This window comes from Planococcus citri, chromosome 3 (assembly GCF_950023065.1).
Source record: "Planococcus citri chromosome 3, ihPlaCitr1.1, whole genome shotgun sequence".
Taxonomy (NCBI): domain Eukaryota; kingdom Metazoa; phylum Arthropoda; class Insecta; order Hemiptera; family Pseudococcidae; genus Planococcus; species Planococcus citri.
The window spans coordinates 74380500-74407827 of NC_088679.1; the positions used below are offsets into that span (position 1 = coordinate 74380500).

The 27328-nt window shown below is 34.4% G+C and overlaps 3 protein-coding genes across 5 annotated transcripts; all 3 read left to right on the forward strand.

Moving 5' to 3' along the window:
* Positions 1 to 287: 287 nt before the first annotated feature.
* On the forward strand, positions 288 to 15950 carry LOC135839137 (longitudinals lacking protein, isoforms H/M/V-like). 3 transcript variants are annotated; one of them, XM_065355034.1, is made up of 6 exons: positions 288 to 416; positions 672 to 826; positions 1650 to 1856; positions 1985 to 2161; positions 2254 to 2677; positions 8984 to 15950. In XM_065355034.1, the coding sequence occupies exons 3-6, from the start codon at positions 1665 to 1667 to the stop codon at positions 9298 to 9300; spliced, it is 1110 nt and encodes a 369-aa protein (XP_065211106.1). In that variant the 5' UTR covers positions 288 to 416; positions 672 to 826; positions 1650 to 1664; the 3' UTR covers positions 9301 to 15950. The 3 variants fall into 3 exon arrangements, with proteins under 3 accessions (XP_065211106.1, XP_065211105.1, XP_065211104.1); XM_065355033.1 differs by having other exon boundaries at positions 303 to 604; XM_065355032.1 differs by having other exon boundaries at positions 303 to 826.
* Positions 15951 to 19570: 3620 nt separating this feature from the next.
* Positions 19571 to 21767, forward strand: LOC135839138 (E3 ubiquitin-protein ligase RING2-like). Its single transcript, XM_065355035.1, has 4 exons — positions 19571 to 19907; positions 19983 to 20315; positions 20403 to 20908; positions 20993 to 21767. Exons 2-4 carry the CDS (start codon positions 20044 to 20046, stop codon positions 21202 to 21204), a joined length of 990 nt encoding a protein of 329 aa, XP_065211107.1. The 5' UTR covers positions 19571 to 19907; positions 19983 to 20043; the 3' UTR covers positions 21205 to 21767.
* Positions 21768 to 23130: 1363 nt separating this feature from the next.
* Positions 23131 to 27077, forward strand: LOC135839139 (probable ATP-dependent RNA helicase DDX43). Its single transcript, XM_065355036.1, has 12 exons — positions 23131 to 23365; positions 23584 to 24005; positions 24094 to 24567; positions 24644 to 24753; positions 24828 to 25057; positions 25134 to 25299; positions 25377 to 25489; positions 25578 to 25710; positions 25800 to 25947; positions 26032 to 26273; positions 26349 to 26511; positions 26582 to 27077. Exons 2-12 carry the CDS (start codon positions 23589 to 23591, stop codon positions 26738 to 26740), a joined length of 2355 nt encoding a protein of 784 aa, XP_065211108.1. The 5' UTR covers positions 23131 to 23365; positions 23584 to 23588; the 3' UTR covers positions 26741 to 27077.
* Positions 27078 to 27328: the final 251 nt, after the last annotated feature.

Below are 27328 nucleotides of genomic sequence, written 5' to 3' on the forward strand. Positions count from 1 at the left end.
TTTCTAGTTTCTTTTCTTCTTTCTACATTGAGTACATCTGCAAAGTTCAAAGTTGAGTTGAGTTTGAGTTGATCAATCAAATCAAATTCAAACTCAAGTCTCAAGTAGTAGTCAACTCAAACCTAACTCAAACGGGTCAATGTCAAACCATCCTCAAAAAAAAATTCAAGAAAAAAATCCTACCTACCTCAATTTCTTCATCTACCTATTCATTTGATCGTATTTTTTCTCATCTTATCCAGCCATCGCATTATGACGAAGGCACTATCGAATTCATCCACCACAAAATTTTTCGAAAAAAAACAAAATTTTCGTTCCAGTTCAAATCGGGTAAAAAATTTCAAAAAAATCGTAAAAAATTCGTCGTACGACATGTTTAATGATCGATAAAAATTCGCAAACAGACTTGAATTCGCGTACGTACAGAATCCTAGATAATTTCCCGTAAAATATGATCGATTAATCTTGCAGAAATTATTCTGGTCGTTGGTTTCGATGTTTTTTGGGTCAGCTGATTTAATCACGTGTGATAAGCAAAAAATAGGCTTTTTTGTTTCGTTATCAATTGTCATTGATATTAATATTATTTACGTTTATTTATTTGGTAAATATGTGTTATAATTATTAATACTTAAAAATTAATCGTTAAAAGTTTTTAAATTTCATTTTAGCATCTTTGATCGATACAGTCATGTCATTAGTGTTTTACTGACGATCGCTCCAATCCAGCCTACGTTCTTGATTCACAAGGCCTACCGTTCCGAAGAGAATAAATTCGTTGCTGAAGTCGATATTTAATAATAGAATTTAAAAGGCATTCAATCACGTGAGAATTATTTCTTTCCTCTTATTAATCCTTAAGTTATAGTGTCGAATTAAGTTATACAATTCACGAGATTCATCAGCACACCCGAGTATAATATGGAATTCGATTTAGTGATAATTTTTACACGCCCATTTCATGAGATTTCGCTGGAATGTCGTTAACTGCTGACTGAGATTATTTGGATTAAAATTATCAGCAGCGTGTTGGAAATTTCGTTAGTTTTGTGATCGTGTACGAGATAAGGGATGTAGATTAGCTAATTATTTAGGTAGGCGTTTTTTTTTTGTTTCACTTCAAAGGGCATGTAAAAAGTACACATAGTTGAAATCCACCATCCATTGTATGGTATATATCGGAATCGTCACGGTTTCCTTGAAATCAATCTCTATCGAGTAGCGAAACGATGGATAATAAATTAATAATAAAAAATACTTAATTAAACAAATTTATATCGAAATGTTCGTTGAAACGTGAACATACAATTACAAGATGTAAAATTTTGTAAACACCAGCTGACATATTGTTTCGATATAAAAATATGTATACCGTATGTACGTTTGAGAAATATCGCGATATTGAGTAATCATCGGTCTGTTGGAAATATATAACCGATTATAGAATTCTTCCATGTACTTGGGTTTTCGTTATTAACGCTGATTTATCTCGAGAATGAATTATTACACCGCCGTTATCGCCATCTCTCATATAAATGTATACCTTTTGAGAAATTTTTTTTTATATCCCTTTTCGATAGCGTACGTTATTAAAATGAATGTACTATTTATACCTAAAGCTCACATAGGCTAATTTGTTCTAACCGCAGTAACCAGAACGTGAAATGAGTACAGAAGATACGCAACAGTTTTGTCTGAGGTGGCACAATTATCAAAGCTCGCTGCTTGCAACGTTGCCACAACTGTTAGACGGAGATGATCTCACTGATGTTACCCTTTGTGCTGGAAGCAGGAGTTTGAAAGCTCATAGAGTTGTTTTGTCAGCGTGTAGCGAATATTTTAAAGAATTATTCAAGGTAAGTGGAATTTAATCGGAAGCCGATTACCCGCATTTTGTTTTCCACTCGCCTGTAATCGCTTCGCTGATGCGAGTTAGTACCTATAGTATAAATAACCTTGACGTCTGGAATTTTCTCTGTTCTAGGAACTAGGTCCTAGTCATCATCCGGTGATAGTGTTACCTGGCGTTGAATTCTCAGACCTTTGTGCTCTAGTCACGTTCATGTATAGCGGCGAAGTGAATATATATGAATCGCAATTAGCTAGTCTTCTTTCAATGGCCGACGTTTTGCATATTAGAGGCTTGGCGGATTTTTCAAATGTACGTATAAATAATCGAAACGCTGCGAAATTCGTTCGTTCAACCATTCTGTATCTTCTAATCTCGAGCATCGATGTACTGTTTTGTTGTAGACGTCCAATGTACCATCTAAGCCGCCGAAAAATAAAAGACCTAGACTCAACGACGGCCCTGACTTCGTTTCAAAACTAAAATCGAAACCTACATTATCCGAAACAGAAGCGTTTGCTGATTGGTCAACACCTCCTTCTAACGCGATCGCCGCCGGTGACTCGAATGTTGAAAATATTGCGCAGGATTTGAGTAAACGTTTACCAGCCGAGAATAGTAACGAATTAACTAACAATAATATTAGTAATAATAACAATAATATAAACAATAATAACAACAATAACAATAACACGATGGATGGAAACGGCGACTTCAAACGAGGAATGGATTACGGCTTTCTTAAACTGGAAAATTTCACTAATTATGTTTCCGACGCGTTCGCCAATGCCGATGAGACGTCTGTACCAACTGATCTAACTCAAAGTGGTGAGTCGTTCAGATGATTTACATATTTCACCTAGGTTTTAGTATCATTTTAGAGTCAGGCCTATGACGGTGTTTGTTGTGTGTCGAGGACGAAATTCTGGTATTAGGAGAATATCAGGTGGTCGATTTAGCGTTTCTTCGAACAGAACCAAAAAAATCAATTTGATGTATTTTCTTTCGAACCGTAGCTCTAGACTTCTTCCAAGGATTCGAACTTGTGTCGTTGCCTATCGCTAATTTCAGTCCTCAGGCTCAAAATTATGAAAAAAATACCCAATAAGAGAGGTTTCCCAACTGACAGAGGAATATTCGAACTAGGCAAAGATGAATCGAAAGAGCCTGCAAAAATACATCACGAGTCGAAATTTTAGATGCCAAAGTACGTTTTACGGTTTTTGGGAAATTTTTAAAAACCAATTTTGGGCCAAAAATGTAAAAAAATTTAAATTTCACCAAATTGACCTAGAAAGCTGAATTTTGGTTTAAGCTCTATTTTCGATCACTCGAATTGATTGGAAATGGTTCTGAACTGTTTTGAGCAGCTCAGCAGTCTGTTGACAGATTTCTGAAGGTGAAATGCCCATCAAAATTTTACCCAATGAAGTTGGAAAACTGAAATTTACTTTATGCTCTAATTTCAACATGCTGAGTCGACTGGAGGTGGTTTCAAGCCCGTCTGGAGCCATCAGCAACGTTCTGGAAATTCCAGTTTCTTTGAAAGAAACATCTTAAAATCCGTCTAATTTAACTTTAGTTTGTACAGTGGCTATAAAAAAGTTGGCACAGTTCACAGAAATCATCATTTTTTTTCAAGTCGACTATACTGGTTCAAATTTAGTAATGGTTGAATGGAAATTTTTATATCCAGCAAAAGAGGTCATCATCACTTTTCAATCTATCTTCAAAAGAGGGACGGGGAGGGGGCATTTGAGAAAATTCAGAAAATGGCATGATGAAAAATAGGGTTTTGCATCTCTTGCTTTTCTTCTTTTCAAGCTTGCCTATCGCCTTCAATTTTCAAGATTCATATACCTTAAGGGTGCAAGGGTCTTTTTTTGTAGAAAATCAAATTCCCGTTCGAAATATGTACATATTTCCAAATTTGAAGGTACATAATACCCAATTTAAAAAAAAAAAAAAAGTATTTTCCTCTTTAGTTTAAAATTAGCGCAATTTTTTAAAAATTAGAAATTTATTTTTTTCACAAAAGAGGTCCCATGCACATTTAAGATTTTTTTAATATTGATGGTGGGCAAATTTTTCCATTGGAAAATAATCACATCTGATGAAAATAGAAGGAAAAAATTTAAGATTTATAATTTTGCTGAAATTGCAATTATATGGTGTGTTTCGAGTTAATATTAGTCCTAGGCATGGATTTTAGCCATGTTGGTCTACTGAAAAGGAAGTCAGGGGTTCCTAAAGTGGCGTGATTCAAAATTTTAAACAAAATGACAATTTATGGAAAATATGTTTTGATGAATTTTTAAAAAACTGAAAATTTGAATTTCTTTAAAAAGAAAAATTGAAAAAAAATGTCATCAACATTCTTTGGTAATGCTGCTGAGTATTCCTGCAAATTTGATAAAATTCGGTTGAAAAGTTCCCAGGCCTTTTCTCGAGTAGAATCGCAAATTTTCATTTTTTCGAATGACGAATTTACTTTTCTCAAATATCTTAATACCAAATAAGTAAGTACTCAAAAGTGAGCAAAAATTGAGTTTTTGTTGCCAAAATTGCACATAAGACTTGCTTTTTTTTTGGTCTAAATTACCATAAAAAATATGTTTTTGGCAGAATTATCAAAAATTTTTGTTTTTTGCCACAATTGCAGTTAAAACCTTTTTTTTATTAAAATTTCCAAAAAGTCCTGTTTTTTTGCCAAGATTGCAAAAAATGCTCTTTTTTAAATATAAAAATTGTTGAAATGGCCCATTTTTTGTTGAAATTTTCAGTTTTTTCGCTGCAATCCTATAAACACCAGTTTGTTTTTTTCCTTTCTTAATTTTGCTTCAAAGTTTTATTTTTTGTTTGCCAAAATTGCTAAAAAAGTTCTTCTTTCTTCATCTAAATTTCGTGAAAAATTATTTTTTCGTAAAATTTGCCCGAACGTTTTGTTTTGTTACTAAAATTGCAAGAAATTCTTTCATTTGGAAATTAATTTTTGGGGAAAATTTGAAGAGGTAGATTATATTAATAGGTTACTTTTTAGGACATACTCGTATACTATTGTATGTAGCCTACTTAAACTTATCCCTCAGGAGATTTGCCCAGATATATCCATTAGTAAATAATCGCTCAACATTAACATTGTCCCCGCGGTGTAGGTCGGGGAGCCGCTCTAGTAACTTACTTGTAATACTGATATTAGTTTGTTATAGTAAGTTAAATATCGTTGTATTCCAACCATAAGAAACATCATAGGACTAGGGAATATGGGACACCGAGTATTTATGTAAATAAAAAGTCAAGTAGCTTCAAACACATTTGTATTGAGCTTAAACTTAGAATATTGCCTGCAATACTATTGGCATCCCATGAAGGTTTCCACGAGGGTTATTTAATTTAATAAATAAGGAAAAGGAATAGAAGGAAATTTATAATTTATTTGGAATAATAAATATCAATGTTTATCTTCGCGAAGATTGATTAAAACTTTCTGATTGTGTGCAAGTTAAATAGAATGAATTCCCAATCAGTAGAAAATCAAACTATGGACCCATGTTGGGCATGGAATACATACTACAATATCTGAGGATATTGGACGCGTAATAAAGAGTAGCACTTCCGTGTTGTTGTGCACCCTGAGCTTCTAGTCACTGGCTAATTTCATTTAATAGAAATAATTGAAATGACGAAGACTATAATAAATGTGAATACGAACTAATCTTGGCCCAGTTCTGTCAAGTTAAGCAAGAGAATCCTCAAGCTTAACCAAACAGAACGACAAGACTAAGAAGACTGAAGCTCAAAGAGATGAGAAAGTTGCAGCTTAGGGTGAAAAAATGGCGGAAAATGGCTGAAAATGGCTGTGATGATTGAATATTATTATACCTATGTATAAGCGCCTCTTATTTAGATAAGATCGCGGTGCGGCCGCGGCGTGAACACTTGCGTTATATTTTAAGAATAAATTATTTTCTCCCAGTACAAATTCGTCCTAGGGAATGGTCATTTGGTGAATATCAATTCGGAAAATTGGATTCGACAATTCAGTATTCACAAGGGAACCTCTTGAGGTGTCACACTCCGATTTGAACGAGACCGCGATTTTTGGAAAGAGCATAGTCTAAAACCCCCCAAAACCAAATTTTCAGCTACCCAAGTTCATTTTTTTCGATTTTTGACGAACGTTTGAAAATTCAAAATTGACCGTTTTTAGCGATTTATGTTTTTTTTTTAAAAGTACGCACATAATCAGTAAAAATGATCAAAATATGTCCCAAAACTAATATTTATTACCCAAATCCAAATGTCACCATTTCCAGCCATTCTGGAGCCTCCAGCGCGATTTTCAATTTCTCCAGAATTTTAAGTTTGCTCCAGAAGGCGTGAATATGAAGTTGGACAGCTAAAAATCGAGTTGTAAAAGCCAAATCATTACCTATCTGATTAATTTAAATCATTTTTTTTTTGAAAAAACTGCAGGTAGCGAAACACATTTCTGAACAAAGACCGTTGGAAATTTTCAAAGATTGCCTTGGTATTATCACAAAAATAGTGAAAACACGAACAAAACCAGGGCTGAGGGATCACAGAAACATACTCGACCTGTTCAACGAGTTTATCCACATTTGAGCCGATTTTTGGAGTGACACCTCAAGAGTGGTTTTTTGACCAGCTTTCTTCAAAATTAAAAAATCAAAAGAATCGACTCAATTGTGGGTAAACTTGTTAAACAGGTCGAGTATAATACACAACTCGATTTTTAGCTGCCCAACTTTATATTCACGCCTTCTGGAGCAGATTCAAAATTCTGGAGAAATTAAAAAATCACACTGGAGGGTCTAGAACGGCTAGAAATCGTGAAATTTTGATTTGGGGGGTTAGCGATGGACAAAATACAGCGATTCGTGCGAATTTCAAAATTTTCTACACAAACGGGAAACTTGAGTTTTTTAATTTTTTAATTTTGAAAAAAGCGGGTCAAAAAACCACTCTTGAGGTGTCACTCCCAAAATCGTCTCAAATGTGGATAAACTCGTTAAACAGGTCGAGTATAATACACAACTCGATTTTTAGCTGCCCAACTTCATATTCACGCTTTCTGGAGGAAATTTAAAATTCTGGAGAAATTGAAAAATCGCACTGGAGGCTCCAGAATGGCTGGAAATGGTGAAATTTGGATTTGGGTAATTAATATTAGTTTTGGGACATATTTTGATCATTTTTGCTGATCATGTGCGTACTTAAAAAAAAAACACAAATCGCTATAAAAACGGTCAATTTTGAATTTTCAAACGTTCGCCAAATATCGAAAAATGAACTTGGGCAGCTGAAAATTTGGTTTTGGGGGTTTTAGACTATGCTCTTTCCTAAAATCGCGGTCCCGTTCATATCGGAGTGTGACACCTGAAGAGGTTCCCTTGTCATGAAAAACCCGTTCAAGAAAAATTAATTTATGAAAATTGTCATTTTGGGGTTTCAACAATTTAGGGATCATGGATTCGAAGGATTGTTCCAGAATCCGGTAAAAAATTGTCAACGATGAAAATTCTTAGCAGAAAATATGGGAAATGCTGTACCACAAGGGCCAACTTCCTCTGGTTAGTTCCAAAATGCAAGAAAGGGCTATAAATTCACCTTTCTCACTCCAAAAATCAGAAAAAAATTTCAAACCGTTTTGAAAACTTCTGGAGCTTCTAGCAGATTTTTGATAGTTGAAATTTCCATTAAAATATTACCCAATGAAGTTGAAAAAACTGAAATTTACTTTGTACTCGAATTTCAATGCGCTAAGTCGATTAGAGATGATTTAAAACCATTTTGGAGCCTCCAGCGAGTTTCTGGAAATTCCAGTTTTCAAAAAAACGCCCTAAAATCCGTTTAAACGCGATTGGTGGTTGTTGAAATGTTGACTTACTTGACCCTTGGCACAGTATTTCTTTAAAATCGATTTCTGCCAGTTCAAAAACCAGAATTATATTTCTCCAGAAATTTCATAGCTAATTGAAATCTTGAAAAATATTAATAATTTGTGAATAGGCAAAAACCGATTTTAGAAAATTGGTGTTTAATTGTTTAAGTGGGTCTTGAACGTGCACTGAGCAGATTTACAAGTGTTCGAATTGAACTGGACAGATTTTAAGGCATACTTACTCTAAAAAAATGGAATTTTCAAAAAGCTGTTGGAGACTGCAAAACATTCTGAAACCATCTCCAGTAGACTTAGCATGTTGAGAACGAGCATAAATCTGAATTAAAATTTTTTCGTTAAGTCAACTTGGACATTTTTGTGGCTCTTTTTGAAAATTTGGAATTTCCAAAAATCACTGGAGGCTCCAGAAAGGCTTAAATCTCTTCCAATCGACTCAGCAGGTCGAGAACTGGTCTAAATTGAATTTTAGTGTTTTTATCAATCAACATGGACAATATTCCATGGCACTTTTTGAAAATTAGTATTTCCAAAATATGCCTGGAGGCTCCAGAGCTGCTTGAAACATCCTCCAATCCACTCAGCATGTTGAAATTGGGGTCTCAAGTAAATTTCAACTAATCATTTTCGTTGGGTAAAATTCTATGAACATTTTCAAGTTTCAAAAATCTGCTGGAAGCTTCAGAATCGCTCAAAACGGTTCGAAACCGTTTCTAATCAATTCTGGTGGCCGAAAATAGGGTACCCATCAAATTTCAGCTTTCTTAGTCAATTTGGTAAAATTTTGATCATTTTCGTTTTTTTTTTTGGCCCAAATTTGATTTGCCAAAAATTTACCAAAAATCAATAAAATGCTCTTAAGCACCTGAAAGTTTGGCTGGTCTTAGTCTTGTAGGCTCTTTCGATGTATATCTTCGTCCAGTTTGAAAATTTTTCAGCGATTTGGGACACCTTTCTCGTAATTAGTGTTGATAACATTCGGGCATGCATACAGGGTGTCCTGCTCTAAATTTCAAAAAAAAAAAAATCGTTCTAAATCAATATTGAAACATCGTAGAACTATTTTCGGGCTAAATCGACCAAAAATTCTTCTTCTTTCGATACAATATCATCTTACGTCAAACCTAAATCCACTTTGCATCGCTCTAATGCCAAAAAGAATGAAAAAAATCATCGTAATTTCATTCTAATGACCATTTTTTTAATTACAGGTTCGTCAGAAACGTTTAAAACCGGCAAAAGTAACGCGGCGAAAACATTTACGGTATGCTTCATATGCGGAAAACAGTTGAGTAATCATTACAATTTACGAGTACATATGGAAACTCATCAAAATGTGCAATACGCCTGTTCCGCTTGCAATCATGTATCCAGATCTCGTGACGCGTTACGCAAACACGTATCGTATAGGCATCCACCATCGGCCACAATAACCGATGGCACCACCGCAACATCATCACAACAAAGAAAGCAGCAACAGCAACAGCAACAACAACAACAAGTCCAACAACACAACGTGCAACCTTGACCGGTTACGTGAAAATGAAAACTTGCACTCGAGTTTTCAAAAATACGATTTTATTTATCACTTTTTAGTTTTCCTTATTTAGTCCCAATTTCTCTTCAATCATTTTATTTTTCTCTTCTCTTCTCTATTTTTTTTTCTCTCTCTCTCTCTCTCTCTTTATTTCTGTTTTATCTTTTAACTATTTCGGAATTTATAATCCTGTAGCGCGAAGTACGTTATCCTTTTTTTTTTCTTGGTGCTTTTATTTAAGTTTTTTTTTCTTTTTTGTTTGTTTTTATTTTTTTCTTTCTCTTTCGTGTTGAGTTTTTTTGATTGGTCCGGTAGCGTTATGAATACTTCGTTTTTTCTCTTGTTCTCATTGATTTTTTTTAAGCTTTATTTTACAAGCGGTGTCGATATAGTTACCAAAAAAAAAAAAATTGTGATGGAACGCGCTACTGGACAATTTGTTGCCGTATGTTGGTATAAGGGTCTAAAGCGTGTGTAATTCTTGTTCTCACAAAGACATCAAAATTTTTTCGTTATAAGTTTAAGAGTTTAATTTTTATCCTTTTTTTTTCCTTTTTGTTTTTATTTTATCAGAATTTATTTTTTTTGTATAGGAAGCGGATTAATTCAACTAGTATGGTTCTTTTTTTTTCCTTATGAATATTTTTTAAAAGATTTCGTTTCTACTCGATCGACCTTTTTGTTTAAGTTTTAGAAAGACGTTTATTTTTTTGAATAGGATTTTTAAATTTTTAAATTGTTCAGAAGTAAATAATATTATAGCGTTGTAAATGTAGCGAGAAGATTGATTTTACCTACTATTTTGATCCTTATAGCACCGAGCTATTCATTAGTACCTACTCGATTTGACACGAATTTTAATCCGCTTCTTCGAAAGCGTTATTATTTCTCTCCAAAATTGGATTTAAACTTACCTCTCTGACGAATAAACGAAAGTACGTAATATGATAAAATTGATTTTTTATCGCGAATATACTATATACATATATGGCTGTTTGTGGATTACTCGAATATTTCGTAGACGACGGTACAGACAGAAGTGTACGTCGAATCGATATTCGATACTTATAACCTAATCGATGACATGTAACGTAATAATATTTCAGATAAAAATTTACCTATAGAGCCTGTGTATGTACAACGCTGCATGTAATTTTTCAGCGTTCGCGTCTAGCCCGGCCCTATATTGGTTCGTTAGCTTTTACGATAGCTTTTTCAAGCTTTCGTTAACTCGATAGATCGCGAAACCTAGTCGCTTCAATGATTCGATGTAGTGATTAATTGATCTCACACAAACTGCGGGAGGCTTTGTTTTGAATAATAGACTTGATATCTTCTGTAGGGTTATCATATTTGTATGTTGGATTGGATTTTTTTTCGCCCTCGCCCTTCTGAAGTTGTTATCTAGGGTGAGAAAATCACTTGGAAAAGTGGAACTTGGTCTCTCACTAAATTTCTGCGGATTTGTTTAAAAAAATAATTCAATTGTTATGTGTACTTTGATTTTTAAAATTTTATGAGTTGAAACTAGCCAACATTATTGCTTAGGGGATTAAGGGAGTGATTTTAGTACCTAATTGACGATTTTCGGCGTTAATTGCCCATTGTGAATTGCCATAATAAAAATGAAATATCGAACAAGCATGGAGGTTTTTCTTGAAAGGAAGTTACGTATGTATTTTAAAGAACTTTGAAAAGAGAATTATAATTTTTTTAATCGCCGATTTGGTTACTTTTTGTAACATTGCTGGGGAAGGGGAGGGGGTCTGAGGAGGGGGTTTCTTGAAAAGAGTGATTTGTACAGGCATCAATTTTTCATATTTTTTTGATATTTTCAAACTATGGGGCCTTCTGACGAAGGGACGAACATCATTTGGGGGGGGGGGGCAGGAAGGGGGTTTTCATGAAAAAGTGGTTATTTAGAAAGATTCACAAGAGTGTGCTGAAACCGACTCAATCCGATTATTTCTCCAAAATCAAGAGGACCCTTAGGATAATCCACCACAAAATTTATAACTGCTCAATTGCCAAACTATGAATCCAACAGCAACAGGGATCCAAAAGTCTCAAAATTTCGATATTTTTGTCCAATTCCGTCAAAAAAAAATTGAAAAATGTGCCTATAACAGCAAAATAGTAATTATCAGGATGTTTTAAGCGTCAAAAAATCATAGGGCTCTTAGAGTATTTTTTGGGCCTCAAATATTCGGAAAATTCGATTAGGCAGCTACGACTTTGGGGATCGTAATTTCTAGCCATAAGTCGAGTTTCCTCAAGTTTTGGCACGATTTTGAGTGTGGGCATTCGAAAAGGTATTTTTGGGCCCCAAATTATCAAAAAAATTCCCAAAAATGGTCGTAAAATTCGATTGGGTCGGTACAACTGTGGAAATTGTCTTTCTGTGGTTACAAGTCGAGTTTCGGACGATAAAAAAAGTTGTAGCAGCCCAATCGCATGTTTTGACCATTTTTGGGTAATTTTTTGAAAATTTTGGGTCCAAAAATTACCCTTTTGGATGTGCAGATTCGAAATTGCGTCCAAACCTCAGTAAACTCGACTAGTGGCTAGAAAAGACAAGTCTCAAAGTTGTACCTGCTCAGTTGCATTTTTTGACCTTTTTAGGAATTTTTTTTTGTAAAATTAGGGCTCAAAAAATACTCTTTTGGGGGCACCGATTTAAAATCACGTCCATACCCCAAAAAACTCGACTTTTGAATAAAAAATACGATTACCAAAATTGTAACGGTCCAATCAGATTTTTGGACATTTTTTTTTTTTTTGAAAATTTTGGACCTCAAAATTTCCATTTTTGATACACAGGCTCGGAATTGCGCCTAAACTCAAGGAAGCTCACTTGTGATGAGAAAAGACGATTCCCCAGAGTTGTAGCAGCCCAATCACATTTTTCAGCCATTTTTGGTAATTTTTTTGAAAATTTTGGACCTCAAAATTTCCATTTTCGATACACGGGCTCAGAATTGCGCCCAAACTCAAGGAAGCTCACTTGTGATGAGAAAAGACGATTCCTCAGAGTTGTAGAAGCCCAATCACATTTTTCGGCAATTTTAGGGTATTTTTTTTTTGAAAATTTTGGGCCCCAAAATTATTATTTTTGATACACAGGCTCGGAATTGCACTCAAACTCAAGGAAGCTCACTTGTGATGAGAAAATACGATTCCCCAGAGTTGTAGCAGCCTAATCACATTTTTCAGCCATTTTTGGTCATTTTTTTGAAAATTTTGGGCCCCAAAATAACCATTTTGGATTTACACACTCGGAATTGTGCCTCAATCCCAGGAAGCTCAGCTTATGATTAGAAAAGAGGATTTCCCAGAGTTGTAGCTGCCTAATTACATTTTTCGATCATTTTTGGACATTTTTTTGGGTAAATTTTGGGCCCAAAAATGACCCTTTTAAAAAGCTCAGACTGAAAATCGAGCTCAAACCATAGAAAACTTGACTTGTGTCTAGAAAAGATGATTCTAGGAGGTCCTCTTATTCTTGAAAAAAAATCGGTTTAAATTTTCTTTTTGTTGATTTTTTTCAATTTTGACCTTTGAGGTGCTTTGCATAAAGGGACCAGCATAATTTGGGGGACCGGGGGAAGGTTTTTTTTAAAAAAGGTAGTTATTCAAAGTGATTTTGCCCAGAATTGATTTTTTTTAAAAATTGTACAGAAACCAATTTTTCATATTTTTTGATTTTTCTCAAATTTGAGGGGGGAGGGGCTTCGTATAAGAGAACCGACGTCATTGGGGGCCCAACAAAGCTTTTTTTGAAAAAGGGACTCTGTAGAAGAACTCTTATCAAAAATGAGAAATTTTCAAAAAAAATTCACTGATTTGATTTGTTCTATTTTTTGTTGATTTTTTCAACTTGAAGGGGGGGTTCCAGGCTAATATGAGGATACCAACATCATTTGTGAGACTGGGGGAAGTTTTTTCTCAAAAATGGATTTTTTTCGAAAGATTTTGCTCAGAAATAAAAAAAAGTTTGTGCAAACATCAATTTTTCTTCTTTTTTGATTTTTTCCAAATTTAGAGAGGGGGTTTCATATAGGAGAACCAACATCATTGGGGAGCCTGATGCAGGTTTTTTCAAAGGGGATCATGTGGAAGGATTTTAAATTGAAAATAGAAATTTTCAAAAAAAATTCTCTGATTTTGATTTAGCTCATTTTTTTATTTTTCGAACTTAGGGATGAAGGACTCGTTTCTAGGGGGCTAATATGGTTTGGAGGACCGGGGGAAGTTTTTTTTTCTGAAAAAGGAATTATTTAGATAAATTAGAAACAACACTTTTGAATAAATTGAAATTTTTTTCTATTTTTTTTTTTTTTTTTTTTTTTTTTTGGAGAGAGCTACCGGAACTGCTTTTTCTGCCGATTTGGAGGGGGATGAGAAATAAGGAATTATTTTCTCACCCGAAATAACAACTTAAGGGGATAGGAGGTGAAAAATTCCAATTTGACAAAATAAGGTACACCCTTCAGATACATAATTCGCGAATTGCTGATACTTCACATGAATAGGAGAATGGATGATAATCGTTTTGAATTTTCTGATGATCTATACGTAGAAAATGAAAGGCTTATCCAAACTGGGGGGCTTGTTGAAGCGACCGACGTCAAAAGCACGTTCTATATTCTATCGTTTATATAACAGAATACAGATTGTGATTCTGCCGAATTGCGTTTTTAACAGGGTATTATTGAGCTTATTTTTTAAACGTACATAAATATATTAACGTTGTATAAGTTTTTAGTTGTTAGAATTAGATACCTATAATATTAATTCTTATATAATTCGTAAGGTGCATATATATATATAATAGAGAACGTGGAAAAAAAGTTTCGTTATATCCTGGTCAAGTACAAACCTATATGTGGCTTCGTGGATTTATAATAAAATACATGTTAAGCTACCTCTGCAGAGATGCTATACGATGATTATTATTATGCTTTCCGCTTTTACATAGCAATTTTACAATGTGTACTAAACATATCGAATTACGGTTTGAAAGTTGAAAAAAAAAAAAAGAAAAAAAGAAAAAAAATGGTAAATAAAAAGCAACATAGTCAAATTGCTAGTCTCGTTTGTAAAAATAATGTAGTTACCAATTTGTAATTATGTACTACCGTAAAAAATGTAAAAAATGGAGAAATGAGTACAGAACACGAGTTACCATTGTGAACGTATCATGATAAGTGACAAATCGTGGTGAGAATTCGAAAGAGTAAAATGCAAATTACGGCTTTATATACCTTATTTATATAGAGAATAAATGCCGATTACTCGTCGCTGATTTTTTTTTTCTTTTTTCTAAATTAGAGTTACCAAAAAAACTCTATACGTTTAATTTCATTATTAATTTTATTGTGATTTTTCATAGTCATAGAGTACTTATAGTTTATTAAGGGTTAATATTATTATGTACGAATATAATTTATCGTATTTTCGAGTGATTTATTTTATTTTATATAAGTTTTACGCAATTTCACACTAATCGCATTATACTACAAACGAAAACCCAAACTGAGAATATTTTTTGTTTTTTTGCCGGCTGAGTTAATTATACATAAGTATATACGAGTACTATAGAAACGTTATGTAAGAGTAGTTTTTAGTAACTCGAATGAATTTTGAAATTTCATATTACCTTAGAATTATTTTAGTTACCTTAATATGTAAATGTTTTGATTTTATTAATAATTAATGTGATATTAAGTGCCTCCATTTAATTGTAATGTATTGTAAATTATAAAAACCAAAGTGTTAAGATATAGAAAATGCTGTAGGCCCCGATTCGAGTGGTGTTTTTTCTCCTGTTTCTCCTTCTCTCTCTCTCTCTCTATCTGTCTATTTCTTTTTTTCCCTTCTTTATTTCAATAGTTTCAAATCAAAAAAAAAAAAAAGAGTACACCGATAATTACATATTTATGGAAAATACCGTCCTGAGAATTTCTGATCGTTACCGCGAGGCGCTCTATTGTAAATTTGTGTCAATTGGAATCTTGTTATTTATTTTCGTTGTTAAACGATGATTTGTTTAAGATATGTTACGATGTGTGCGACACCGAAATAAAAAAAAAGATATTCGTTAAGAAAAAATGAAAAATTACAAAAAAAAAACGAGGTGCAGCAGTGAGTATTTTTACTTTCACCGGTCACTTTTGCACACGACGACACGTAAGAATACCTATAAAATATGATGAATAATGTATAATGAAGTGCAGTTTATTTAGTCTTCCATTGTGTGCTACGAAAATAATGCTGAGCTAACCTTTGATAGGTGGTGCGTTTATTTATCCGTTCGTGTAGCTTTTAGTTCTCTAGTCAACATGTTTTACATAAAAATTTACAATGGGTTTAGAAAATACCTACGTAGGTAGTCGATGATGATGAGTCGTTATTGGAAGTTGAAATTTTTAAAGAAAAAGCGTCGTTATTTTTTTTTTTCAACACTTATGTCGGCCTAATCCTATATAACAGTCCGAGAAAATATTACACATGTTCACGCAGCATTCATTGCAGTATGTATCTGTACTATTTAAACACGTATTGTTAATTATTCTATTGATGAATTTTGTTGATTAGTTTTAAAATATTTATTCTCTTAATAAAATATTTATTGGGTTGAATGGGTGTTGTTTTTTTTTTGTTTTTGGATGGTAGTTTTTGTTGTGGGTTGAATATTTTAAATGGTTGTGTAAATCAGAACAGATCAGATTATGATTTTTTTATGTAGGTATCGCGACCCTAGATTCAGTTTGATTTGTTCAGACGATCAGATTAAAGCTTTAATCAGATTAGATTTGTAGGTATAGATCTGATCAAATGAAGAAGCCTGATTGGATCTGATCACACCAGTTTGATCTGATCGATCATAATTGTTTAATCAGGATCTGACTCTAATTGATCGGAATGCTTTCATCATAAACTAAATTGAACAGGCTCGTTTGATTTGATCAAAATTTAATTAATCAGATAAGTTTAAGGAGGATCTGATTCTGAATTTTTGGCTGTTGTTGATCAGATTAGTTTGATCAGGATTTTACTGATCAATCCTGTCTGCTCAGGAATTGATTGATTAGACCTGTTTGTTCAGGATCTGATTAGGCAACCATGATTGATCACTGATCAGGATCTGATTCAGATTGATCCCTTGATCTGTTCTGTTTGATGAGATTCCAATTTTGATTTTTAATGAGACCTATTTCATGAGGATTTGTGCCTAAACTTCTGTTCTGATTGACCAGACCTGTAATCAGAATCTGATTAATCAAGACTGTGTGTTGCACTTACTCAGGATCTGATTGATCATATCAGTTTGATAAGAATCTGATTGATCATATCAGTTTGATCAGGATCTGATTGACCACATCAGTTTGATCAGGATCTGATTGACCACATCAGTTAAATCATGATCTGATTGATCCATCAGTTTGATTAGGATCTGATTGAGCATATCAGTTTGATCAGGATCTGACTGATCACATCAGTTTGACCAGGATCTGATTGACCACATTAATTTGATCAGAATCTGATTGACCACTGATCAGGACCTGATTGACCACATCAGTTAAATCATGATCTGAATCTGATTGATCCATCAGTTTGATTAGGATCTGATTGAGCATATCAGTTTGATCAGGATCTGACTGATCACATCAGTTTGATCAGGATCTGACTGATCACATCAGTTTGATCAGGATCTGACCGATCACATCAGTTTGATCAGGATCTGATTGACCACATTAATTGGATCAGAATCTGATTGACCACATCAGTTTGATCTGGATCTGATTGATCACATCAGTTTGATCAGGATCTGATTGATCCATCAGTTTGATCAGGATCTGATTGATCACACTGATTGATCCATCAGTTTGATCAAGATCTGATTGATCACATCACTTTGATGAGGATCTGATTGACCACATCAGTTTGATCAGGATCTAATTGACCACATCAGTTTGATCAGGATCTGATTGATCAGGATCTGATTGATCAGGATCTGATTGATTATTTGATAAGTTGTGTTTACAGAGAATCAGATTCTGATGGTTAATCAGACCTCGAATTTCTGATCAATTATATTTGATCAGACTGGTTTGCTCAAAAATCAGATGTCAGATCTGAATCTAATTGACCAGACCAGACTATAGTTAATCACGGGCTGATCCAACCTGTTTGATCAGTACCTGTCTGACTCTGATTGAATGCACTAGTTTGATTAAAGATCTGACTATCCAGACCCGCTTGATCAGGATTTGACTATCCAATTCTGTTTAATGAGGATCTGATTCCAAGTTTTTGATCTGATTAATCAGGCAGGTTTAATTAGGAGCTGATAGTTCAGAACTTCAGACCTGACCTGTTTGATCAGGATCTGACTCTCATCGATATGACTTATTTCATCAGGACCTCATATTGATCAATTGATCATTAACAATACTCACTGAAAAGTTTTTACCTACCTACTTAGAATCTTCAAATTTTTTAAACCAAAAATTTGTAGGTAGGACGTAGGAGCAAAGCTTTCCAGCAATTTTGGTAAAAGCAAAATTTTTTGTTAATTTCAGGCGAAAAGCAGCACATGTAACAGTTTCAGCAGAAATTAGAACTCTTCAAAGCAAATTTATGGCAAAAAGTAGAGTTTTTCTGGAAAAAAGTTAAGCTTTTGAAAAATTTTGGAAAAACGTGAAATTTTTTGAAAATTTTTGAAAAAAGTGACAATATTTTTATAAACATTTTTTAAAATAAAAATTAATGCTAAAAATTTTGATTTTGTCCGAAAATATTACTATAAAAACTAAAAAGTTTGCCTTTCGCTGAAATTATCTGTCTCTGTCTTGCTTTCTACCGAAAATATCAAAGAATCTCGCATTTATCAGAATCGTTGTTTTTCAACCAAAAATTTATAAAAATTGTCGCTTTTTTGCAAAAATCTCGAAAAAGTCGCACTTTTTTTCAAAAATTACTCAAGCCTCACTTTTTTTCAAAAATTGCCAAAAGCTCTACTTTGTGCCATAAATTGCTATCAAAAGTTCTACTTTTCGCCGAAATTGTCACAAGTCTTGATTTTCGTCTGCAATTGACAAAAATTTTTACTTTTCAACAAATTTGCTGAAAAGTTTTGCTTCTCTGTTTCCACTGTTGTTAAAAAGTTTCAGGTCTTATCTTCGCTTTCTGCCAAAAATAGGTACTCAAAACTGACAAAAGTTTCACTTTTTGTCAAAATTTTTAAAATAGGTAGGTAAAAAAAGTCTCGTTTTTCACCATAAATTTCAAAAAATGGGTTTGTGTTTTTTTTGCACAAAACCTTTAAAAATTCAACTGTTTCTCAAAAATTGTTAAAGTCTTTATCGAGTTATATTTTTATTTTAAATTTCAATTAAAAATGTTTTGTTTCCTTTTTAGGGTTTTTTTTTTTAGATTAAATTCAATTGAAATTTTCTTTTTTTTTGCCTTATACCTAAATGTTTTTGTGTTTATGATCTGATTGATCAGAATTTGACTGAGATTGATTAGATATAGATACGTATATGTTTGATCAGGGTCTGGCTCTGATTAATCGAAGATCGAACCGAAGATCACAGTTTGATCTGGACCTGATTGATCATGAGTTCATTGATTAGACCATCGAAACCAGTTCGATCATGAGCTGTTTGATCAAGATTTGATTGATTATATCGATTGGTTTGATTTGATCACAATTTTGATCAGATTAGACCTGCTCAGGGTTCAATATTTTACTTTGGGTAGGTAAAGGTATATGTATGATATATGTATCTGTCTAGAAACGTGTGAAGAATGGGTGGAAAATTGTGTTTTTATTTGCAAGTTCGAGTAAATTTAGACAAAGATCAAAAATCTGGGAGAAAATTTGAATGTTTGAAGCCTCTTTGAATTGAAATGCTTTTTGGATTTTCATCAATGTATTTTCATGATTTATCTAGCTTTATGTAAGGAATTTCAAATTTCAACATTATGCAGTTGCAATAAATTTTGAAATTTGAACAATTGGAATTGGTACCTACTTACTTAACGTTAATGTATATAAATATAATAAATTCATATCAATCAACGCTCGAACACGTTCTATTAATTTTTAAAAATTTTAAATCAAATAATACTCATAGGTATATTGATCAAAGGGTCAAACTTTTCATTAAAATACGACTACGATAAGCTTTGCTTTAGGCGATTTAGCTGGGCGGTATTCGAGCTTTCAAAAGTTCCATAATAGAAAGAACGAGACAAACGTTATTTTGAAATTTTCGAATCATCGAGACCGACTTTCGCTACCATCTGATTGCTGCTATCAACATCAACATTGGACCGAAACTTTTATAAACTTGGTCGAGTGCTAGTTATTTCGCGGTTTTTTAAACAACTTTCCCTGTAAAAAATTAAAATTAAGTATTCGAAACTTGTACATCATTTCGATCTCCCTCGATTAGTTTTGAAGAATACGAAAGTAAGACACGATGATTCCAGTCCTACAGTAATATTCTACTACCAATATCCGAGGTATTCGAAACAATATCCTATCATTCCTCGTTATGATCTTCAAGCACATTTTTTTAAAGAAGGTATGGTCAAGTAGACTCTAATTAATTAAATTTCTACGGTAGACGTATTGAATTAATATTTTGATTTATTTGCAGATAGCATCTTGACTCGTTGTTATCAGTTCCGGTCCATTTACATAATCCTCGAAGCACCAACATGACTTCTACATCGTCGGCGAATCAGTCATCAGGAGTAAACAAGACGTGGGAATTATCGCTTTACGAATTGAATCGAGAACCTCAAGAAGTAGTCACTGACGAAAGAGAAATCAAAGTTTCTCGTAGAACTTTGCATAGCGAACTAATGTGTCCAATATGTCTGGATCTGTTGAAGAAAACCATGACTACTAAAGAATGTCTTCATAGATTCTGTTCCGAATGTATTATTACCGCGTTAAGATCCGGTAATAAAGAATGCCCTACGTGCAGGTACCGCTTATTTCATTTTTTGAGCTCCCTCTCCCCCTCCTGGCTCCTCGTAGTGTTGAAAATTTCGTAATATTTTTTTGATTTCAGGAAAAAACTAGCTTCTAAACGTTCGCTGAGACCAGATCCGAATTTCGATTTACTTATCCAAACGTTGTACCCGAATCGAGAAGAATACGAAGCTCATCAAATCAAAGCTTTGGAAAAACTGAATAATAGTCAGAGTCAAGCAGCGTTAGTTTACTCGATCAACGAAGGTATCAAAGTGCAGAACCAAACGCGTTTCCAGCGTTTGAATAAACGATCTCAAAACGATGGCGAAACTTCGACATCGGCGATAAATAATTCCGACTCGAATGCTCTCGATACTTCGGTCGATCCTCAGCCTTCAACTTCCGGCAATAAAACTAATTCCGATAATCCTCGTTCCAAAAAAAGTAAAGCTTCCGAAGCACGTGTTAATGCTGCAGATTATACAGAATCCGACGACTTGGAGCTTATTTTTAAACCACATCCTACCGAAAATGATTGGTCCTTTACTAAGTTTTTCACCGACGATCTAAAACGATATTTGAAAACTTCCGCTGATGCTACCGGTGAGTATTTGCTAACGTAGAATAATTATATAATGCTTTTCGAGTCTGTGTGCTGATGAAACTCGTATGTATTTTTTGTTTCAGTCGAGCATATAAGTAAATATGTTACCGACAAGGCGACTAGAGATTGTGGTATGGATTTGAGTAAAATTAAATTGAAATTCAGCGTTTTGAATTCGCCCAATTCTAACGAATACATTCCACTCAATGATAAAGATACTCTGCAGTATATCATCGATACGTATTGGCAAAACGATACTCCTTTAGAATTGTATTATAATTCGAAAAAAAATTGAGCTTTTTTTTCTTTTTTGTATAAGTGTAGCGCAATTATGAGACGTACGATTTCTATATGTTATTTTACGATGATCTGACTTTCAGAAAATCATTACGATTGATTTTTTTTTTGAGAAAATGATCGTCGATAAATAGCCCATGGACGTGTGTTGTCTTAATGCCAAATATTTTGTGTTAATTCGTCCTCGAGTGCAATTCGACGTGTAATATACGTTCTAATTTGTACTTTTGCATTTACTATAATATGTATTATGGTAATTTCTCATTTTTATGTTATCGGATTTCTTGTTCTGTATTTTACACTTTTAGAATTTTTTTTATACTACTCGATGAATGTAATTTTACGTATTGTTTTTCGTGTTTCGTGTCATTTTTAATATTGTTACCTTTTAGTATACCTATTCGATGTGGAAAATTGTTGTGTAATGGTTCTGTCGCGTATTTTAGTAGAACATCGTGAATTACATACTGGAATGTGTCATTTAACAACGTTGTAAGACTAAGAATATAAGCGGTATAGTGCGAGATTTTGAACTAAATAAATTTTTATATTGAAAAATTATCGATGAACTTTATTCACGCTCATTAATTGACTCGATCTGTAAATTTTCAAAAAGTAGGAGCATTGATGGCCTGATGGGTATTCATTTTTTTCTTTTCCCAATTGCTCAACTCAATATTCTTTCTGCACTATCGTTTCGCCACACGTTTTTCCTTCACAAAATCCTCTCAAGGAATAGAAACTGAGAAAATCATAAAATCAACAACTTCTGAAACAGAATATTTAGAATTTAGGTAATTGTTTTTGAAGCTAATGTCAACTGGCAATCATTTCACTCTAATTTTTCTTCTCTACCATTTTTGCCATTCTTCTAATTTTTCATTACATCTTATTTAAATTTTTATGAAAAATAAAGAATTTCTGAATTTGAATACTTTGAAAAATAATAATATGAAAAATTTCGTTCAAAATGTTCAAATGGAAAACATAACATGCCCCTTGGTCAAACGCGTAGGTCAAAATTTGAAAAAATAAAAAAATTTCAAAATTATTTTTTCAACAAAGTTTTTTTCAACTTCCAAAAGCAGGGATGTCTAGCCAATGGGATTGGCTAAAGCTAACGGCTAAAGCTAAAAAAATTTAGTGCTTTGGCTAAGCTAACGGCTATTGGCTAATGTCTCTTCATTGGCTGGCTATTGGCTGGCTATTAGCTGGCTAATTTTATGATTTTTTAAAAATCGAGTGACCCCTCTAAATACTCCTCTAAATGAGCACATTCCCATTATAGATATTATTTATAGTTTTAGGAAATGATTATTATTTCACAAACGTGAATCACAATTATTCGCATTCACTCATTATTTGATTATATTCATAAACTGATTTTTCACTAATTTTCTGGAACACAACGATCATTGAAAAAAATTCAGAAAAAAAAACCGGAACCGCCAATGTCAAACTACTTTTTTGGTCTTTTGCTTTTGATTTTATTACGAATTTTAAAATTTTAATTTTTTTTACCCACAGGAAACCCATTTCCTCACCTAATTATTTTCAATTTTAGCCAATCATTTTTAGCCAAAATCAATTGGCTAAAGCTGGCTAATGGCTAAATTTTTTCTTGATTGGCTGGCTAATGGCTAAACGTCAAAAATTCAATAAGCTAACGGCTAATGGCTAATGGCTATTGGCTAGCTAGACATCCCTGTCCAAAAGTACATTTTTCAGATGATGATAATGGTAACATTGTTCAATTTCCTGGATCTGGACCAATTAAAATACTGAAATCTTATCATATTTTCAAACTCGACGCTGATTGGTTCGAAAAAACGAGTGAGGACCGAATGGCGAATGAGCTTCGCGAATACGAATCAAAGTTGTAAGTTGGCAACACTGAATACCCCGCAAGCATTTTTTTGGATTCAAGGAAGATTGGCGGTATGGTTTTGTCATCCATGATTGTTTTACTTTTTTCTTTTCAATTTTCTTCTGAAGATTTCCATAGCTTTCGTTTTATATTTAGCAGATGTTTTTCGATGAATACCAGAAATGAAAATTGTGATTTGTTTTAATCGCGTTTAAAGTCGTTATTTCGAAAGCACCAGAGTTATTTCTGTGAAGGTGTGCTTATTAATTGCTGAGCTCGAGAATTTTAAAAAGTAAGTGTAGTCTGATGAACATTGCATCACCGAATATTATATTTTTCATTATCGAATATTATCGAGCGTTGAAGCATGATGCTTCAAGTTCTCGTTTTAAAGCGATATTCTCTCGTTTTTCATTTATCCTAGCATAATTTGCGTATTCGCATCGTATAATAATTGTGTTTCCGTTCTTACCGGCGTCCTTTCTTACGACTACGTTTCCTGTTGTATAGGAATAATGGAGGATAATTGGGACTCAAACGACGGTACTACCTGGGAACCGAAACAGAAAGAGCAGAAAACAATATATTCTCAGTCATTTTCGCGTGGCGGAGGTTCCGGTGGTGGTCGTGGCGGTCAGCGGAATTTTAGAGACCGTAATGACCGTCCTAATCGGCGCGACGATCAGGATGGCGGCTTTGGGGCTCAAAGCGACAACGGAGGTCGCCCCAGCTACGGTAGAAGTAACTACGATCGCGGTGGCGGAAACCGAAACCGGTATCAGCGTGATGAGCACGATCATCGCGATAATTCGGAGCAAGATTCCGGCTCCACGAAAGTGATCCACGTGAATACCTCGTGTGTGGGTAAAATTATCGGTAAAGGTGGTTCCAACATAAGGAATTTATCTCAAGAGACTGGAGCTAGAATCAACGTAAGGCATACTTTGTTGCATTAGTATTTAAATTTGGTCGATTCTGTGTTTGTATTTTATAACGGTAATTATTTTTTATCCATCACAGGTGAATCGTGAAAATCGTGGCGAAACCACCGAAGTAACGTTGTCTGGTTCCGAAGAACAGATCGCTCTGGCCGAGCAGAAAATCAACGAAATCGCTAACGACACTTCGTCTTCGTTTTCTAGACCGTTTGAACGAAGAGATAATAACTCCTCGACGTTTGAACGTAGAGATAATAACTCGTCGTTCGAACGCAACGATAATTTCAATAATTCAAGATCGTACGACAACTCGCGATCTTTCGAACGTCAAGATTACAATCGTTCGGATAATTTTAAACAATCCGGTGGTCGAAACGATAGATACAACTCGAACTATTCGCAAGACAGAAGCGGTCCTCCTCCAAGATTTTCTGACCGACCTTCTTACTCGGATTCTACACAGAACAGTTACCGAAGTCAGCCTCAACAAAGTCAGGAACCCGAAACGGACCCCAACTTTAAACCAATCGATTGGAGCGCAGTTTACGATGAATCGGTTTGTATAATATCATATCTTGATTGTGGTTTGAACGATTGAACAACATGTTGAACTAATTCCGAGTTGATTGCAGGATAAGAAAGCTGCTGCTTATTTGGCTGCCCTACCACCAATTGTTAAGGATTTTTATGTCGAAGACCCTGAGGTTGCGAATATGTCTCCGTTAGAAGTTTCCGAATTCAGGTATAATTTTTTCATAACCCGAATTGCTTTACCGAGATACTTTTATACTAAAATTTGAATATCATTTCTTGTAGATTGAAAAACATGAATATATCGGTATCTCGCGAGTTCGCCGAAAAAGACGAAGAAATAATACCGATTCCAAATCCAGTCAAAACTTTCGAGCAAGCTTTCAGCCCATTTCCTGAAATTTTGAAAACTATTTACGACCAAGAGTTCACCGTACCATCTCCAATTCAGTCCCAAGCTTGGCCCATCATTTTAAGCGGTCAAGATATGATCGGCATTGCCCAGACGGGAACTGGTTAGTGTTGGCTTTTTATTCTCGTTTATTTAGTAATCCTAATTTTTTTTTGACTAAACATTGTATTGTTTTTCAGGCAAAACGCTAGCTTTTCTATTGCCTGCTTTAATTCATATAGAAGGTCAACCGACACCTCGTGCTCAACGTAATGGGCCTACTGTGGTTTGTTTGAGTCCGACTCGCGAGTTAGCTTTGCAAATCGAGAAAGAAATTAATAAATATAGTTATCGTGACATTAAATGGTAGGTGAATTCGTCTGAAGCTAGAAATTCATGCGTAGATTGGTATTTTTGGTGCTAATTAGAATCTGTTCTTTCAGCGTTTGTGTTTACGGCGGTGGTGACCGTAAAAAACAGATCAAATGGTTGAAAGAAGACAGACCGGAAATAATCGTTGCGACTCCAGGACGACTCGATGATCTATTGCAATCTGGTAATTGTCTTTCTCTACTTTAATAACATTCATCTGGTTTATTGTTTGGTTACCAACGAAGTTCTAATTCAATTTTCTTCATTTCCAGACATTATTAAATTCGATTCCGTCTCGTACGTGGTTTTGGACGAAGCTGACAAAATGTTGGAGATGGGCTTCGAATGTCAGATCAGAAAGATCCTCATTGGTATAAGATCTGACCGACAATCTATTATGACTAGGTGCATTTTTATTCCCGATTCATGCTTTTTATTGATCTCCTCGTTTTCATCCAGAGTCGATATTTGAATACCTGATTATTTTGTTACAGTGCCACGTGGCCTGCGGACGTGAGACGATTAGCTTCTCAATACAGTGTGAATCCTATCCAAGTGGTAGTCGGCTCTTTGGACTTGACAGCCGTTCATTCCGTTACTCAACACATTGAAATTCTCGACGAAGAAGAGAAAAGAGAACGTGTAAGTGTGACTCAAATGAACTGACCGTTTTTCGTGTGAAATTTCACCACGTCTATTGAACTGATATTTTTCTTTTTAACGCAGCTCGATGAATTTTTGCGAAATATGGGACCTGACGACAAAGTTATTGTATTCTGCGGAAAGAAATCCGTCACAGATGATATTTCTTCGAATTTAATCCTGTGCGGTGTCCAATGCCAAAGCTTACACGGTGATAGAGAGCAAGTTGATCGAGAACAAGCCCTCAATGATTTAAAAACCGGTGCTGTGCGTATCCTAATCGCGACTGATGTCGCTGCTCGAGGATTAGATATTGCCGACATTACGTGAGTATTGTAATAGGTTCTTATAACCCTCAAACTAGCGAGATTTTTAATTTCTGAATAATTAATCGTTTGCAGTCACGTCTTTAACTACGACTTCCCGAAAAATATCGAAGAATATGTGCATAGAATCGGTCGTACGGGCAGGGCCGGACGAAGTGGAGAGTCGGTTTCGTTGTTTACTCGAAAAGATTGGGCCAATGCGGCGGATTTGATTAAAATTTTGGAAGAAGCCAATCAGGTAATTTTTTTACTCGTCGATTACGAAATTATCGTTGATAGATTGGTACTAATGTATGTATCATTTGCAGGGTGTTCCTGAAGAACTTTTCGGTATGGCTGAGCGATTCGCAGCCAGAGTGAAACGAGATGGACCTGGAGGATTCCGCGGTCGTGGCGGCGGTAGAGGTCGTGGTGGTGGCCGTGGCCGAGGAGGCGGCGGTGGCGGCGGTGGATTCAACCGTTATTAATTCTAAGAATATCGAATGAGAACTGATTTTAAGAATTTTTTCGTTGGGAAGATTTTTTTTTATTAATTTTGTAATGAGCTATACTACTCCGGAAATTTCGAATATGTTGAAGAGACATTGTTTACGTTAAGTAAGTGAGTTGTTATTAATTCTTCTCAAAAACGAAATGAACCTCGAATTCACCTATTCGGAAGTTTGTTTATTGTTTGTTATTTGTTCTCTCGTTTTGAAATCATTTCATTGTTTTTTTTTTATATATATATTATATATTATGTTTCTTTCATTTATTTTTATTATATAATTTGTTTGATTTTTAATATATTAGTTGGAACCTTGATATTGTTTTGTTTTCACCAACACTGTATTTTGTACTACGCGAATGAATGAATAAATTGTTCCCATATTAACCTTATTTGATCGAGAGTGGTGGAATGTTTTGTTTCATTTTCTGAGAATCTGATCTTAGTGTTGTATCATTATTCGCTCCGAATTCTGCGGAATATATCGTTGAAGTACTTCATTACAGTCCTGATGTTCTAAAGTTTGAATACGAAGCTAAAATATTGACCATTCTAAGTTCGACCGAAG

Excerpts from the sequence above, each read along its gene's own strand:
- LOC135839137 (XM_065355034.1), top strand. The coding sequence starts at position 1,665 with ATGAGTACAGAAGATACGCAACAGTTTTGTCTGAGGTGGCACAATTAT. Across the intron at positions 1,857-1,984 it reads ATTTTAAAGAATTATTCAAG|GAACTAGGTCCTAGTCATCA; the intron begins GTAAGTGGAATT and ends TCTCTGTTCTAG. Across the intron at positions 2,678-8,983 it reads AACTGATCTAACTCAAAGTG|GTTCGTCAGAAACGTTTAAA; the intron begins GTGAGTCGTTCA and ends TTTTAATTACAG.
- LOC135839139 (XM_065355036.1), top strand. The coding sequence starts at position 23,589 with ATGGAGGATAATTGGGACTCAAACGACGGTACTACCTGGGAACCGAAA. Across the intron at positions 24,006-24,093 it reads AGACTGGAGCTAGAATCAAC|GTGAATCGTGAAAATCGTGG; the intron begins GTAAGGCATACT and ends TATCCATCACAG. Across the intron at positions 26,512-26,581 it reads TTTTGGAAGAAGCCAATCAG|GGTGTTCCTGAAGAACTTTT; the intron begins GTAATTTTTTTA and ends TATCATTTGCAG.
- LOC135839138 (XM_065355035.1), top strand. The coding sequence starts at position 20,044 with ATGACTTCTACATCGTCGGCGAATCAGTCATCAGGAGTAAACAAGACG. Across the intron at positions 20,316-20,402 it reads AAAGAATGCCCTACGTGCAG|GAAAAAACTAGCTTCTAAAC; the intron begins GTACCGCTTATT and ends TTTTGATTTCAG. Across the intron at positions 20,909-20,992 it reads AACTTCCGCTGATGCTACCG|TCGAGCATATAAGTAAATAT; the intron begins GTGAGTATTTGC and ends TTTTTGTTTCAG.